Raw genomic sequence first — 13,303 nt, forward strand, 5'->3', positions numbered from 1 at the left:
CCTGATCAGCCAGCACTGGGCTACATGCCTAGACTGGCATTTTCTTTTGCACCTAGAACAAGTGGTAAAGTTCTCTTGCATAGGGAGTCAGCAGTTCACAGAAAGATTAAAGTACAAGGGGGTGTTTTGTTCTGGAAGGTTTGCACAGGAAGGCTATCCTATGAACTTGCCAATTAAGGAGAAACAAACTTACAGTAACTAAGTGTCTACTCACCTTCTGATTGGCTAAATTTGTCAAAAGGTTGGAAGGGGAAGTGAAAATATTGTATATAAGTCCTGTCAGAATGTTGTGGAGTCAGAAACGTGATGAGCTGTATGAGAGGGGAAAGCCTTTAACATTTTAAAAGGGTTGTAATGCTGAAAGATGTCAAGAGAGCAATTGGATATTACCTTAAATTCAGCTCTCCACAAATATGCAACTTGCAGATTTTTTTTTAAATCCCCATGAAAATTATTGAGCACTTTTGCTCTAATTTCTCCCAATAAACACTTTTTGTATGCAGTTGTATGCAGTTTTGACTAATGTACACATTTTTGCAAGTTTTCTAAATGCAATGCATTCTTGTACATCATTTTTACAAATATATTCATATTCATTTTTATGCACAATTTTACCAGATATATGCACTTTTGTAAGCACTGTTTGGCTGGAGAAGCATGGCTGTGTTTCAGTTCCTATATTGTTTTGGAAAGTTTGAATTTGACTTGAAAGGTAAAATGAATTGAATTTCTCCCCCATTAGGCTACATGTGGTAGAAAAGAATGATCATGCCTCCTTGTCCAGCATCCACACCTAGTAAGCCAAAGTTTGCATATGTGTACAGTAGTACCTCGGGTTAAGTACTTAATTCGTTGTGGAGGTCCGTACTTAACCTGAAACTGTTCTTAACCTGAAGCACCATTTTAGCTAATGGGGCCTCCTGCTGCTGCCGCGCCGCCGGAGCACAATTTCTGTTCTCATCCTGAAGCAAAGTTCTTAACCTGAAGCACTATTTTTGGGTTAGCGGAGTCTGTAACCTGAAGCGTATGTAACTCAAGGTACCACTGTATAGACATATATAGGGCCATAAATCCAATGCACATCATCTCCCAGATTAATGGGTTAACATCCACATTGTCCAGGCCTATGTTCACAGACCACCCACACCAATCAATACAGGAAATGATAAAAGGAACTGATGGGGTGACACTGAATTTTCCCCCCAAAAGGATCAACCCCCATTTTATGTTTGGCCCCTTAAAGCTGGGCCAAATTAAAACTGGTTCACACTCCCAGACCCTCCAAGTGCCACTATTTTCCAGGAACAGTCCCAGATTTACAAAAGCCATCCCAGTTTCTGATTTGATCCCGGAATGTCCCCCATTTCTTTAGGACACCCCTAATTTCATCAGAGAAATGTTGGAGGGTATGGAGTTATACGACGCCCAAGCCAAAAAGATAAGTAACTAAACAACCTTTAGAAGACATCTGAAGGCAGTCCTGTATAGAGAAGCTTTCTATGTTTACTATGTTTTTATATATGTTGGAAGCCGCCCAGTGGGGTTGGGGCAACCAAGTCAAGTGGACAAGATGTAAATAATAAAATTGTATTATAATTATAATTATAAAATTATTATTATTATTATTATTATTATTATTATTATTATTATTATTAACATCCCTATTTTCATCAAAGAAATGTTGGAGGGTATGCACCCCCACCCTCACTGCTCCCCTCAACTTCCCCAAAATGAGGGGGATCTCAATTTGGAAGGTGATAAAAAGTCAAACATTTATCTATGTTTAACATTTATCTATGTTTAACATTTACTAAATATTTATCTATGTTTAACATTTACTTACTGCTGAATGTGTAAATGAACCCAAATAAATGTTTGTTTAGACTGGGTCTTTCTCCATTACTTTTTTCCCCAATTTGTTTCTATGCACAGGGATTTCAGAAATCAAAACTCCTTGTCTATCAGTATTTTTGTTTTTAAAAGCCTCTGTTTGCTTTAATCCTCCAGGAAAAACAAAACAAAACCCTCAAGAGGCACTATGGAAGCCAAGGTCCAAGGCTCACAGATAATGCATACATCCTTAAACTAAGCCATCCCCACTCTTCAAAATTAAACAACTATTTAATAAAGCCACCCAGTCAATCCAAAGTTTACTTTTAAATATATTTAAAACAAACATCTGCGTTTTCACACAGGCTGCACAGCAATCCTAGCCTTCCTGTTTAGAAATCTGATGGTCTAACAGACCTCTTTGAAGAAAGTGTTTCAAAACCAGATTACAAAGCAGCTGTCCCAAGAGTTCTAAAACAATATAAACCTATTTTAATTCATGTTTTTATAACAGATGGTTTGGTCTAAAAGCAAGCAAAATTACCACTCATCTGGTTACCTGGTCTAAGTACAACTGCCCATTGGTGACCACAGGACTGGCAGACATGGGTATGGCAAGAAATTCATTCTGTCTAATGGAATAATTATTTTAGGGGACGGGAACACTTCTACAAAAATGGTCTCCCAGAAAATACCTCCCTCCCTGATCCATTACAATAACACTGCTGCCAATACAATATATCTTTTTAGTTGTGGATAATAGTCCAAGCAATTGAGGTTATTATGTATCATTTTTTGTTTGTTAAGCTTGTGGTGATTTTAGCATATCCTCACCCTACATGTTATATCTCAGATTTCTGCAAGGATCTGAGTTAAGCCCAATGCAGGAAATGGGGCAACTCATTTACACAAAATGCAGCTACACTACAGCGCTAGAGCTATGAATACAAAAGTTCAGTATGTAGTCTGTATAAGAAGCAATATTGTCAAGCTAGACCGAAATTAGAAGATGCCACCACACCATAAAATACTAGGGAAATAAATAAACAGCTCTCCAAGGATTGCTCCACTGGAAATGCGCCCAAGTTATCTGCACCCAGATAAATCTCTTATCAACCTTAGACACATTGGAACATGCCTTTATTTGAGTCTGAGGTTCCTATGAGCAAGCAGTTCTTCTTTCAGAAAATAATCTTTGCACATAAGTCATTGAGGCCCAAAATAAATGTTTTGTGCTTAGCAAAGTCACAATCTGACCTGAGGAAACATGGAGCAAAAAATTCTGTGAAATGCAGAATGCATGCACAGGAACTTAACTGTCTTCCACTCTCACTGAAATAAATTGTTCCATTTACACTGGAAATGAATGGCTGATCAAGAAACATGCAATAGCAAATATTAGCAACCCAATTTAGAACATTATCAGCTCAATTCTATCCATGTCTACTCAGAATTAAATCCCACAATTCAATGAGACTCATTCCCAAGTGAATGTACAGGACTGCAAACATGCAGTCTTAAGTAACTTACTTTCCAGGATGTTCAAGCAATATTGAACTCGGTAAGATTTACTGTATTTTTCGCTCTATAACACGCACATAGTTTTTAGAGGAGGAAAATCCGTAGGCATGCCACCCGTAGGCATTCCCTCCAAAACACGCACAGACATTTCCCCTTACTTTCTAGGAGGAAAAAAGTGAGTGTTAATGGTGCAAAAAATACGGTACTTCTGAGTACATGTACAACATTCTGCTTGTTGGAAATATTTCTCCTTCTCCCACACACCCCTCGGTATTCGTGAACTTGTTCATTTAATTCTTCACAGTCATAATATTATTTTATTATTTGCACTATGATTTATACAGTGGTGCCTCGCAAGACGAAATTAATTCGTTCCGCAAGTTTTTTCTTCTTGCAAGTTTTTCGTCTTGCGAAGCACGGTTTCCCATAGGAATGCATTGAAAATCAATTAATGCGTTCCTGTGGAAACGGCTTGCCAGGCTGGCGGTGCGGAGAAGGGCTTTTCTCCCCACCGCAAGCCTTCAGGACAGGTACGGGAACAGAGGGGAAGGGGCGCAGCGCTTCTCCTCTGTTCCCGGGGCTTGCGGTGGGAGGAGGGTTTTTCCTCCCCACCGCCAACATTCAGAACAGCATTCTGGCGCGGGGAGAAGGGCTGGCGCGGGGAGAAGGGCTTTTCTCCCCACCGCCAGCCTTCGGAGGAGCCTTCCAAAGGCTGGCGCGGGGAGAAGGGCTTTCCGCCCCACCGCCAGCCTTCGGAGGAGGTCCGAGGACAGTGGGGAAGAAGCGCTGCGCTTCCCCGCTGTCCCGGAGATTTCCCTATGGGCTTTCGTCTTGCGAAGGAAGCCCATAGGGAAATTCGTTTTGCGAAGCGCCTCCAAAACGGAAAACGCTTTCGTCTAGCGGGTTTTCCGTCTTGCGAGGCGTTAGTCTTGCGGGACACCACTGTATTCTATTTTTATACACTGCTTCAGTATTTTTTAAAATACAGAGCATCTTATAAATTCCGAAGAATACATAAATAAGAACAATCATTGCAGGTCTTATGAGAAAACATCCTTTGGGCAAAAAATATGCCAGTGTGTGCTTTGTTTTCAAAATCTATCCAAATCACTACTGTGTCTTACTGATGATGGCTAAAATCAATTTTATTAGCCCAGACAGCTAATTTTAATTAGCAGATGATGAAGAAAAGACAGGAACATTACTTACTGTATGGAAACCACTCCAGTTCATCATCCAAACAGGATCTTTAAATTCTACCTTTCCACTAAGGCAAGCAAATCACAGCACTTGAACACAGTATTTCAATAGGCTGTCTAAAAGAGTTCAGGTATTACAGTTCACTGAAAACTCAGCACAGCACTTTAAAAACGAAAGGGGGGGAAGCATGAACAAGACCTAGCAACTCCAAGCTGTGTTCTTAAGCCACTTAATTGGTATTAAATATGGGAAATGGGACTTAGATTACAATGCAATATGTTATGGATCATAGTAATAGAAAAATCACAAGGAACTGGATCCATAATTGGAGTCCAAGAAAACAGCAGCAATTAGCAACCCTATCATAAGCATTAGAGGATAAGCTCATTGCCTACAGGGATAAGGAACAAATCCCACAGATGAATTCTACGTGCATAAGAGCCTCCCTGAAGTGTGTTTCACAAGTTTTGCAAACGCAAGCAAAAGTATTTTGCCTTTTAAGAACTTAGGCATTCTGCTGTTTAGAGAGGAAAGTTAGATGAACAGTGTACTGCAAGACATGTCTACTCAGGCATAAATCCTGGAGAGCTGAATAGAGTTTACTCTCAGGGAAATGAAGAACAGTGGAGTTTGCTTCCAAATAAACTGTATGTGACCCAGTGCTTTATCTCAACCAAGTGCTCTACTAAAACATGAAGAAGCCCTGCTGAATACAAGTGGAGTTTGCTTCCAAATAAACTGTATGTGACCCAGTGCTTTATCTCAACCAAGTGTATCTCCTTTTGAGATACATCTTCACAGCTGAATGTCTTCAAATGAACCAACACAGACAGTGTTCCAAGAGCAGACCTCCTTAGCACCAAGGCCACACTGAAAATACCATTTTGATCAGTAGATAGGGTAGTCAGGTGAAAAAGAGGACAGGGTACATTCACCTTTAATAGAAGAGAGAATTTCAGCAGGTGTAGCTGGAGAAACCACGCCTGCTGAAAGTCCCTCCTTCTACACAACTATTAAAGATGCAGGAGTCCAGCCAGATAGGCATTTTATCCACAGGGCTACAGAAAAGCTGCATCTTATTTCCAAAAGCCACATGTGACACAGCTTCCTTTGCTTTTCAAACTTTTGTTGCATATAATGGACACTGTTTGCATCTTGTTTCCACAAATACTGCAAGTGTCATGCACGAGCTAAGTTTGGTGAACATGACATGCTTATTCTCTGATACTGCTGATGTAAATGCTCCCCCCCCCATCAAATGGGAACCTTGACTCAACCTCTGAAATATATTGTTGTAGACTTTAAAGAAAAGCATAACCCTGTATATATAGTTAGGCTACTTAAATCCTCAAGGGAATGAATGCAAGCATGTGTGCTGAGATTTAAGTAGTCTAACTTTTGGGATAACTTTCTCAATTATCCCCAAAAGATGGCAGGTTTTTCAACCTGGGCTAAATGCATATCTGCAATACAAAGGGGACAGTATTCCATTCAGATATGGCATCATTAAGCACTGCCACCAATAGTATTTATTGTGTGTATGCATAACTGGATGCCCCTGGTGAACATGATTATTGTTACTACTACTACATGCCTGATTACCAGCGTTCAAAATATGCATCCCAGAAAGTGTTATTAAGGAAAATCTGTAGGAGCGAAGAAGAAGGCAACACAATAGCAACCTCCAAGAAACCACTCTGTCAAATGGTACGCTTTTATCCTTGGGGATGGCTCCCAGTTCCTAGTGAGAAGGAATCATTTTCATTAAATAGGTGAACTGGGGCAGCTGTAGCCCAGGGGCAGGCAATGTGATGCCACCCTGATGATACTGAGCTACAACTCCCATCAGCCCTGACCACTGGCCATGCTGGCTGGTGCTGATGGGAGCTGTAGTCCATAAAATAAATAAATCTGGAAGGCACCATACTGGCTACCTCAGGTGCCCAGGAAGCTGCTAAAACAACAGGCCCTACCACTAAATCAGGAGCTGGCAACCCTAGGAGTCATTTACACTCTATAATAATCAACTAAACATCATGTTTTGGAGTTCATAAACATGCATATCTTGAATACGTTCATCCAGTAACTAGCACTCATTGAGATCTATGGATGTATAAATTACCACGCATGAGAATTATGCTATGTTGCAGCTTTCTCATATTGCTGAGGTTAAGCTTCTACAGAATGTCAGACAAAATCACCCATCCTGATGCCACATTTTGCTTCTCAGAAGCCTTACCTAAAGAGACTGTTTTTTGTTAAGTCCCACTCACAAAAGGCAACTGTTGGCACTTGAATCTTCAAAATGATAAAGGGCATTTAAAAACCAATGACCACCACCCAGCAGCCTTTCTCTAATGAGACTTCCCTGTCTCTGCTATGGAAAGGATGCATACAAAGCACGATGGGGAAAGTACCTGTGTGTGTGTGTGTGTGTGTGTGTGTGTGTGTGTACGCGCCCGCGTGCATGGAGCATTTTCCTATCTCAGACAAGAAATGGAAGCTCCCACACACACAGGGAGCTGGGTCATAGCCAAGATTAACATTGCATTTCCAGGACACTCGAGCCAAATCATGCAAATGAGAAAATTAGAGGCTTAAAAAATATACATGGTGTGCAATCCACGACACACTTAAAAACACAAGGCTGTAATCTCATGCACACTTACTGTGAGCATTCATAAGATCAGGGTTTGCCCATAATATTTGAATTAAATACAATGCATAAGCATGCTTAAATGTTTCCCGGTATTTCACTGCAAGGCTGCTACAATGAACAGCGAATGTATGGCATTAACATGCGGACCTAATGAAGTGGCTAAGAGATTGAGCAGGGGGACTCGAGTTCCAATCACATCCCATTCAAACTCACCTGGTGATCTTAAGCAAGTCACTCTCCTAGCCTGCCCCCACTCACTTCAGAAATAGGAGTCCAAAAATAATACTAATTACTGACCTATTTTATAGGACACTTCTGATAATGATAACGGGTAAACCACTCAAGATATTCAAAAGTGCTATATAAACATTAAGTGTTAATATTTATATAGCACTTTTGAATATCTTGAATATCTTGTGCTGTAGATTTCAACAAGGTCAACAAGGTCAAGTTTTCAGATGATGATCTTCTATGCAATAAATTGATAGTCTTGGATAGGGTAGCCAACTGAAAAATAGGACAGAGCCCTTGCACCTTTAATACCTGTTTAGAAATGGGAAGTCCAGCAGGTGTGCCTTGCATTACCAACTATGCTACATCTGCTGAAATTCCCTCTTCTAAATAACTATTGAGGGTGAAAGAGCCTCATCTCCTTTTTCATTTGGCTACCCATGTTAAGGTAAAGATAAAGGGACCCCTGACAATTAGGTCCAGTCGTGACCGACTCTGGGGTTGCGGCACTCATCTTGCTTTATTGGCCGAGGGAGCCGGCGTACAGCTTCCAGGTCATGTGGCCAGCATGACTAAGCCGCTTCTGGCTAACCAGAGCAACGCACGGAAACACCGTTTACCTTCCCGCTGGAGCAGTACCTATTTATCTACCGGTACTTGTACTTTGACATGCTTTCGAACTGCTAGGTTGGCAGGAGCTGGGACCGAGCAACGGGAGCTCACCCCGTCGCGGGGATTCAAACTCCCAACCTTCTGATCGGCAAGCCCTAGGCTCAGCCACAGCGCCACCTGCGTCCCTAGTCTTAGGTATGAGTAAATACAAAACAAGAAATAGACAGTTCTGGGATGACAGCAGATCAGATGCCAGTTCAGCTAAAGCTAGTCATAGATAGGACTGCACACTTACATAAGAGTAAATACCACTAAATACAGGAACCTTACTCCTGAGTAAACATGTTTAGGTTCATGGTGTACACACCACTGAAAGAAATGGAGCAGACAGTGCAATCCTCTGTGTGCTTACTTGGTAGTAAGTCCCATAATGTTCAGTGGAGTTTACTCCCAAGTAAGTGAGCACTGCCTTAAGACAGTTGTATCACCACCTTGTCTCATAGGTTTCAATGACAGTTAAAGTCAACTCTCTCTATATATTTACCTATGATATAAATTTGGGCTTACTCCCAAACATGACAAAAAATTTAGCTGGCACAGTAATGAAGTTGGCAAAACAAGCCAAACACTGCCAACCCTGCAGTTTATTCATTTTTAAGATATCATAATAAACTACTAACCTAAAAATTCTCTCTCCCTCTCCCTTACTCAAATATAAGAAGCTTAACTCAGAGAAATGTTTTGAGAGGATCACTTCCCTTTCTTCAGAAATCAGACAGCACCACGCAACCAAAGTGAAGCACTTTTAGCTGTGTTTCCACCAAACATTCAAAGCACACCCACCCAAAGAATCCTGGGAACTGCAGTTTTCCCCTCACTATTCCCAGCACCCTTTAACTAAAGTTCCCACGATCCTTTTGGGAGGAGTGCTTTAAAGGTATAGTGAGTAGGCACCCTTAAAATCTCTCATTGAAATCAATGGGGGTAAACCACAGTGACATTGTGCCCATTATATTTGTAGGTTAAACCATTCCAAACCACATTCACAACTACAGCTCATCCCATCCAAAAGCCCCAGGACGATATATATCATTCAAGGTGCCAGAGTGCAACTCTGAGTTACAGCTCTGGCTCCCACTTTGTATTTTTTTTTGTCTCTGGAGGCCAGATCCTTCATAAAAGGCATTCTGGCATTGTTCTGAGTTTCCCTGTGATGTGCATTATACTAAGGGACAAGTGGATAAATACTTTTAAACCCTCCCACAAAACCTTCAGAGGGCAGCAACAACAGCAGCTTCTTTTTGCTTTGGGGCTGTCATTTTATCCTTTCCCCTGTCTATTGTAATTACAGATAACGGTAATGGAGGCAGTCAACTTCCTAGATGCTTCATTTTACATGACACAGTTCCTCTTTAGTTTCTCTTCCCCCCCCCAACTGTTAACCCAAGTGAATCCAGGCAGAAACAGGAGAACAGCCACAATTTAAAAGATACATAGATACACACACTAGATGGCAAAGTAATATTAAAAATACTAAGTCGAGCATTTTAATGGAGCCCAGTATCCTTTTCCCCCATCTCCCACTGAGTTCAAATTTTAAAAGTACCCCCAAAAAATATGCAGTGGCCAGCACAAAGCATTCAGTTCTGGGGTTTAAATTATTGTTGTTATTGTCATCGCTTCCTTTATCTCCCCCAGTTCATGGAACTACAACTGTTGTTTTTATTTCCAAAATGCTACCTGAAACTCTATACAGGGTCTCTACCTTTGTTCCTTCATGTCACACACATAAATACTTATCTGGCAAAGTATCTCTCTCTCTCTCTCTCTCTCTATATATATATATATATCTGCAGCCCGCAAAAGAGCATCTTGTAACTCTGCCAAATTCAAACATCCCCTGCTGAGAGCTGCTGGCTAACAAAGTGAAAGCAAAATACAAACAAAAGTGACACCCTGGAAGGACCCCTGCATTGGAACAAAGGCATTAACCAGGCGATTAATAACGCGGGATGGGGAAGGGTGGGGAAGGGGAAGAGGGACTCGGAGGCACAATAAAGCAGGCAGAAACCCGGAAGAGCCCGGCGTTGCACATCCCACACTTCTCTCTCTCTCTTTTTTTTTACCTGGGACATCTGAGGTCTGAGGTTGATCTCCTTGAGATTGATGGCGTGAGGGCGCAGGTTGTTGAGCAGCTGGCAAAGCAAGACTCCATCGCGGAGGGTCTGGGCCAGGTCGAACACCTGCGCCGTGTCCCAGGTCACCCGGTGGTTGACCGGCAGCACCCGGCACTGGATGAGCCAGTGGGCGCATTGCTTCCAAGGCTCCATGCGCGCTCGCCGCCGCCGCCGCCGCCTCAGCCCCGGGAAGAGAGAAGAGACCGCTTTCGCCCGACGCCGAGAACTCCAAAGGCAGCCGAAGCCGCGCGCCCTCCTCGCCTCTCCGCCTCTCCTGCTGCCGCAGCGCCTCTCCTGCTCTGCCCCTCGCCTCGCACGCACTGAGAGGAGCGGCGCACGGAAAGGCAGCCGGGGAGGCTGGTGCGCGTGCGGGTCCCCCTCGCAGCGCAGCAACACAGAGTCCGGCGGCGCCTGAGGGAGAAAAGAGGAAAAAGGCAGCGCGCGTGCGCCCACCCAACCCGCGCGCTTTCAGGTTGCCGGCTGCCCTCTGAGGGGACCGGGCGCGCTCTGCCTCACGCGCCAGGCGCAGCGTGGGTTGTGAGGGGCAGAAAGCCAACGGCGGAGGGAAAGCTGGAAAGAGGGAGGGGAGAAAATGCCGGGTCTCGCGCCGGTACTGCACCGGCTGGCAGGACGTTTCCAGCAGCGTTTCAAAGGGCGGGTTATGACCTTTAAAGCCCCCAAACAAAGAAAGGGGAAGCTGCTGCGGCTCTCGTGACGCTATTGGACTACAATTCCCATCATCCTTGGCCATTAGCCGTGCTGGCTATGGCTGATGGGAGTCGGAGCTCACCATCAGCTGAAGTAGCGTTTTCCAAACTTGGGTCGCTTTTTTGGGACTACAATTCCCATCATCCCTGACCACTGATCATGTTAGCTGGGGATGATGGGAGTTGTAGTCCCCAAAAAATGGCAACCCAAGTTTTGGGAACACAGGCCACTGGTTCGCCACCTCTTCACTAAACTGCAATCTAAGGTCACCAACCCGGCACCCTGCAGATATTATGGACCACAACATCCTTCACCCACAGCCAGCCGGCCAATGGGCAAGAATAATGCGAGGTGTGATCAGAAACATCTGCAGAGTTACCGGTCGGCAAGCACTGCCTATACCCATATCAGTCTGACCATAACTTTGGAGGGGGTGCCCACCTGTAAAAACAGGCTGCTGGGCAAACTGAACAGGGCCTTTTCAGTGCTAGTCCCCAATGATGCCATTTGATTCCAAGCACTAATTTTAATCTGATCTTAAAAACCCATTTTTTTATCATGGTGCTTGGAGGCTACCCAAGGCTATTGGATATTGTTCTCCAGCTTTAAATGGGTTGTGTTGTTAGTTTAGTGGCTTGTATATTTCTAGGGTGGAATTGGATTTTTGAATTGTTTTAACTGGATTTACAATTGGATTTTATAGATAAACTTGTGCATGGTTGTAAACTGCTTTGAAAGGCAACTGTGCTTAAAAAGCAGCCTAGAAGCTAATGACCAGAAGGGCTGGTGGTTCACACATGTACATCAAATTTCTTTTCATATAATTACTGTACACTTCCACACTTCTCACAAGAATGATCATGGAGTTTGTTTATACTATTTACAGGCTATCCTATAATATACATTCTCTGGGCAGCTTACAAAGAAAATTGAGTTGGAATAATTACAATAAACTGCATATAAATATAAATATCCAGTAGGCAACCTTAAAATGAACATGTGAGCACCCAAGATCTGAGTGACTGAAATAAGTATATAGCATTTTATTTTGCAGGGGATTTGAAGGGATGTTTTGATTTGCCTGCTGAGACACAAAATAGGGGAAAGTAAATAACATGTTCCTGACATAAAATTGATACTTGCTTTTATGGGCAACAATCTTTAAACAGTCAAGACAAAAATAATTGTTTGTTTACAAGCAGTAGGAAGCTTCTGTGGTTATCTAATAATTCCCGTAGTTTATTTATTTTATTACATTTTTATCCATTGTGCTCAAAGAATGCCTAGGAGTAACTCCCATTGAACTCAATGGAGCTTACTGCTGAGTAGACATTCAGAAAATTCCACTGTAAAGTTACAACGTGCCCCATTGAATGTATGGTTCTCTCACCACCCCCACCACCCCCATCTTATCCTAACAACAATCCTGTTAGGTAGCTTAAGCTGAGAGAAATAGACTAGCCCAAGGCGACAGAATCAACATCATGAATGTATCAGGGTTCATAGTTCAAAATCTCATCTGTGCAGTTCCTGCCTTTTTTCTGGCAGGAGTCCTGCATGCCAGATTTTTCAAAAGGGCATGTTTTTGCAGTATGAAGATTAAGTAAAGGAAAGCCTTCACTACTAAATTTCTACTAAAACAAAACAGAACAAGGGCACCTTACCTAATTATTGTATTTGCAACATTTATACATAGCTTAAGGGTTCAGATTTTAAGGTATAATTAGAGTCCCATCCTATGCATACTTATTCAGAAATAAGTTTAGCTATGCTCAGTGAGACTTTAATACTAACTGTGCTTGGGGTAGCATACCTGCAGTACAAGCCTAGGCATGTCAAATCAGGTATGTGGCATCTGGATCCTAAAATATAGTAGCCTGGATTGTAGTCAAAGCTGGAAGATAAGATTTACTAGATAAAAGATAACATTGTCCCTATGAAGCTGTGTTTTAAAAAACCCTAAACCAATTAGTACCTGCTACATCAGTTTCTTCAACCTACATGAGGCACCAGGGTTTCTGTTTATTTTGTAAGTGAGAACATCCCCAGTCTGCTGATCACATTCCAATAACGTAGAGGTGCTTATATTTATTCTAACCATGATGATACATATAACTTATAGATGACATGGTTAGCAAGCTCCTAAGACTGTTTTAACATGGTTCTTCCACAAGCCACAATATTCCAAGGATATTATTCTTTTAACAATCTTGCTTTGCTGTTACATGTTTTTGTTGTTAATTTTATTTCAAAATAACATTCCATGGGGTGGTGGTGATACCTAGGGTGGCTTTTATTGAGGTGATGCAGACCTTTTGCAGACAAGTGTGGAAGATTCCCACTTTTTTACTGAGGAAAAACTCTG

The 13,303-nt window shown here is 42.3% G+C and overlaps 1 protein-coding gene across 2 annotated transcripts in view; it reads right to left on the reverse strand.

The window, feature by feature from the left end:
• VAV3 (vav guanine nucleotide exchange factor 3) overlaps window positions 1-10,685 on the reverse strand; it is a 193,820-nt gene extending 183,135 nt beyond the window's left edge. The window contains exon 1 of one of the 2 annotated variants that reach the window (XM_081195080.1): window positions 10,180-10,685. In XM_081195080.1, coding sequence (XP_081051206.1) covers window positions 10,180-10,383 — 204 coding nt within the window. In that variant the 5' untranslated portion in view covers window positions 10,384-10,685. The remainder of the gene's footprint in view (window positions 1-10,179) is intronic. The other variant, XM_081195081.1, reaches the window with a different exon arrangement.
• Window positions 10,686-13,303: the final 2,618 nt, after the last annotated feature.

This window comes from Podarcis bocagei (genome assembly GCF_964188305.1).
Source record: "Podarcis bocagei genome assembly, chromosome: 5".
NCBI classification, from domain to species: domain Eukaryota; kingdom Metazoa; phylum Chordata; class Lepidosauria; order Squamata; family Lacertidae; genus Podarcis; species Podarcis bocagei.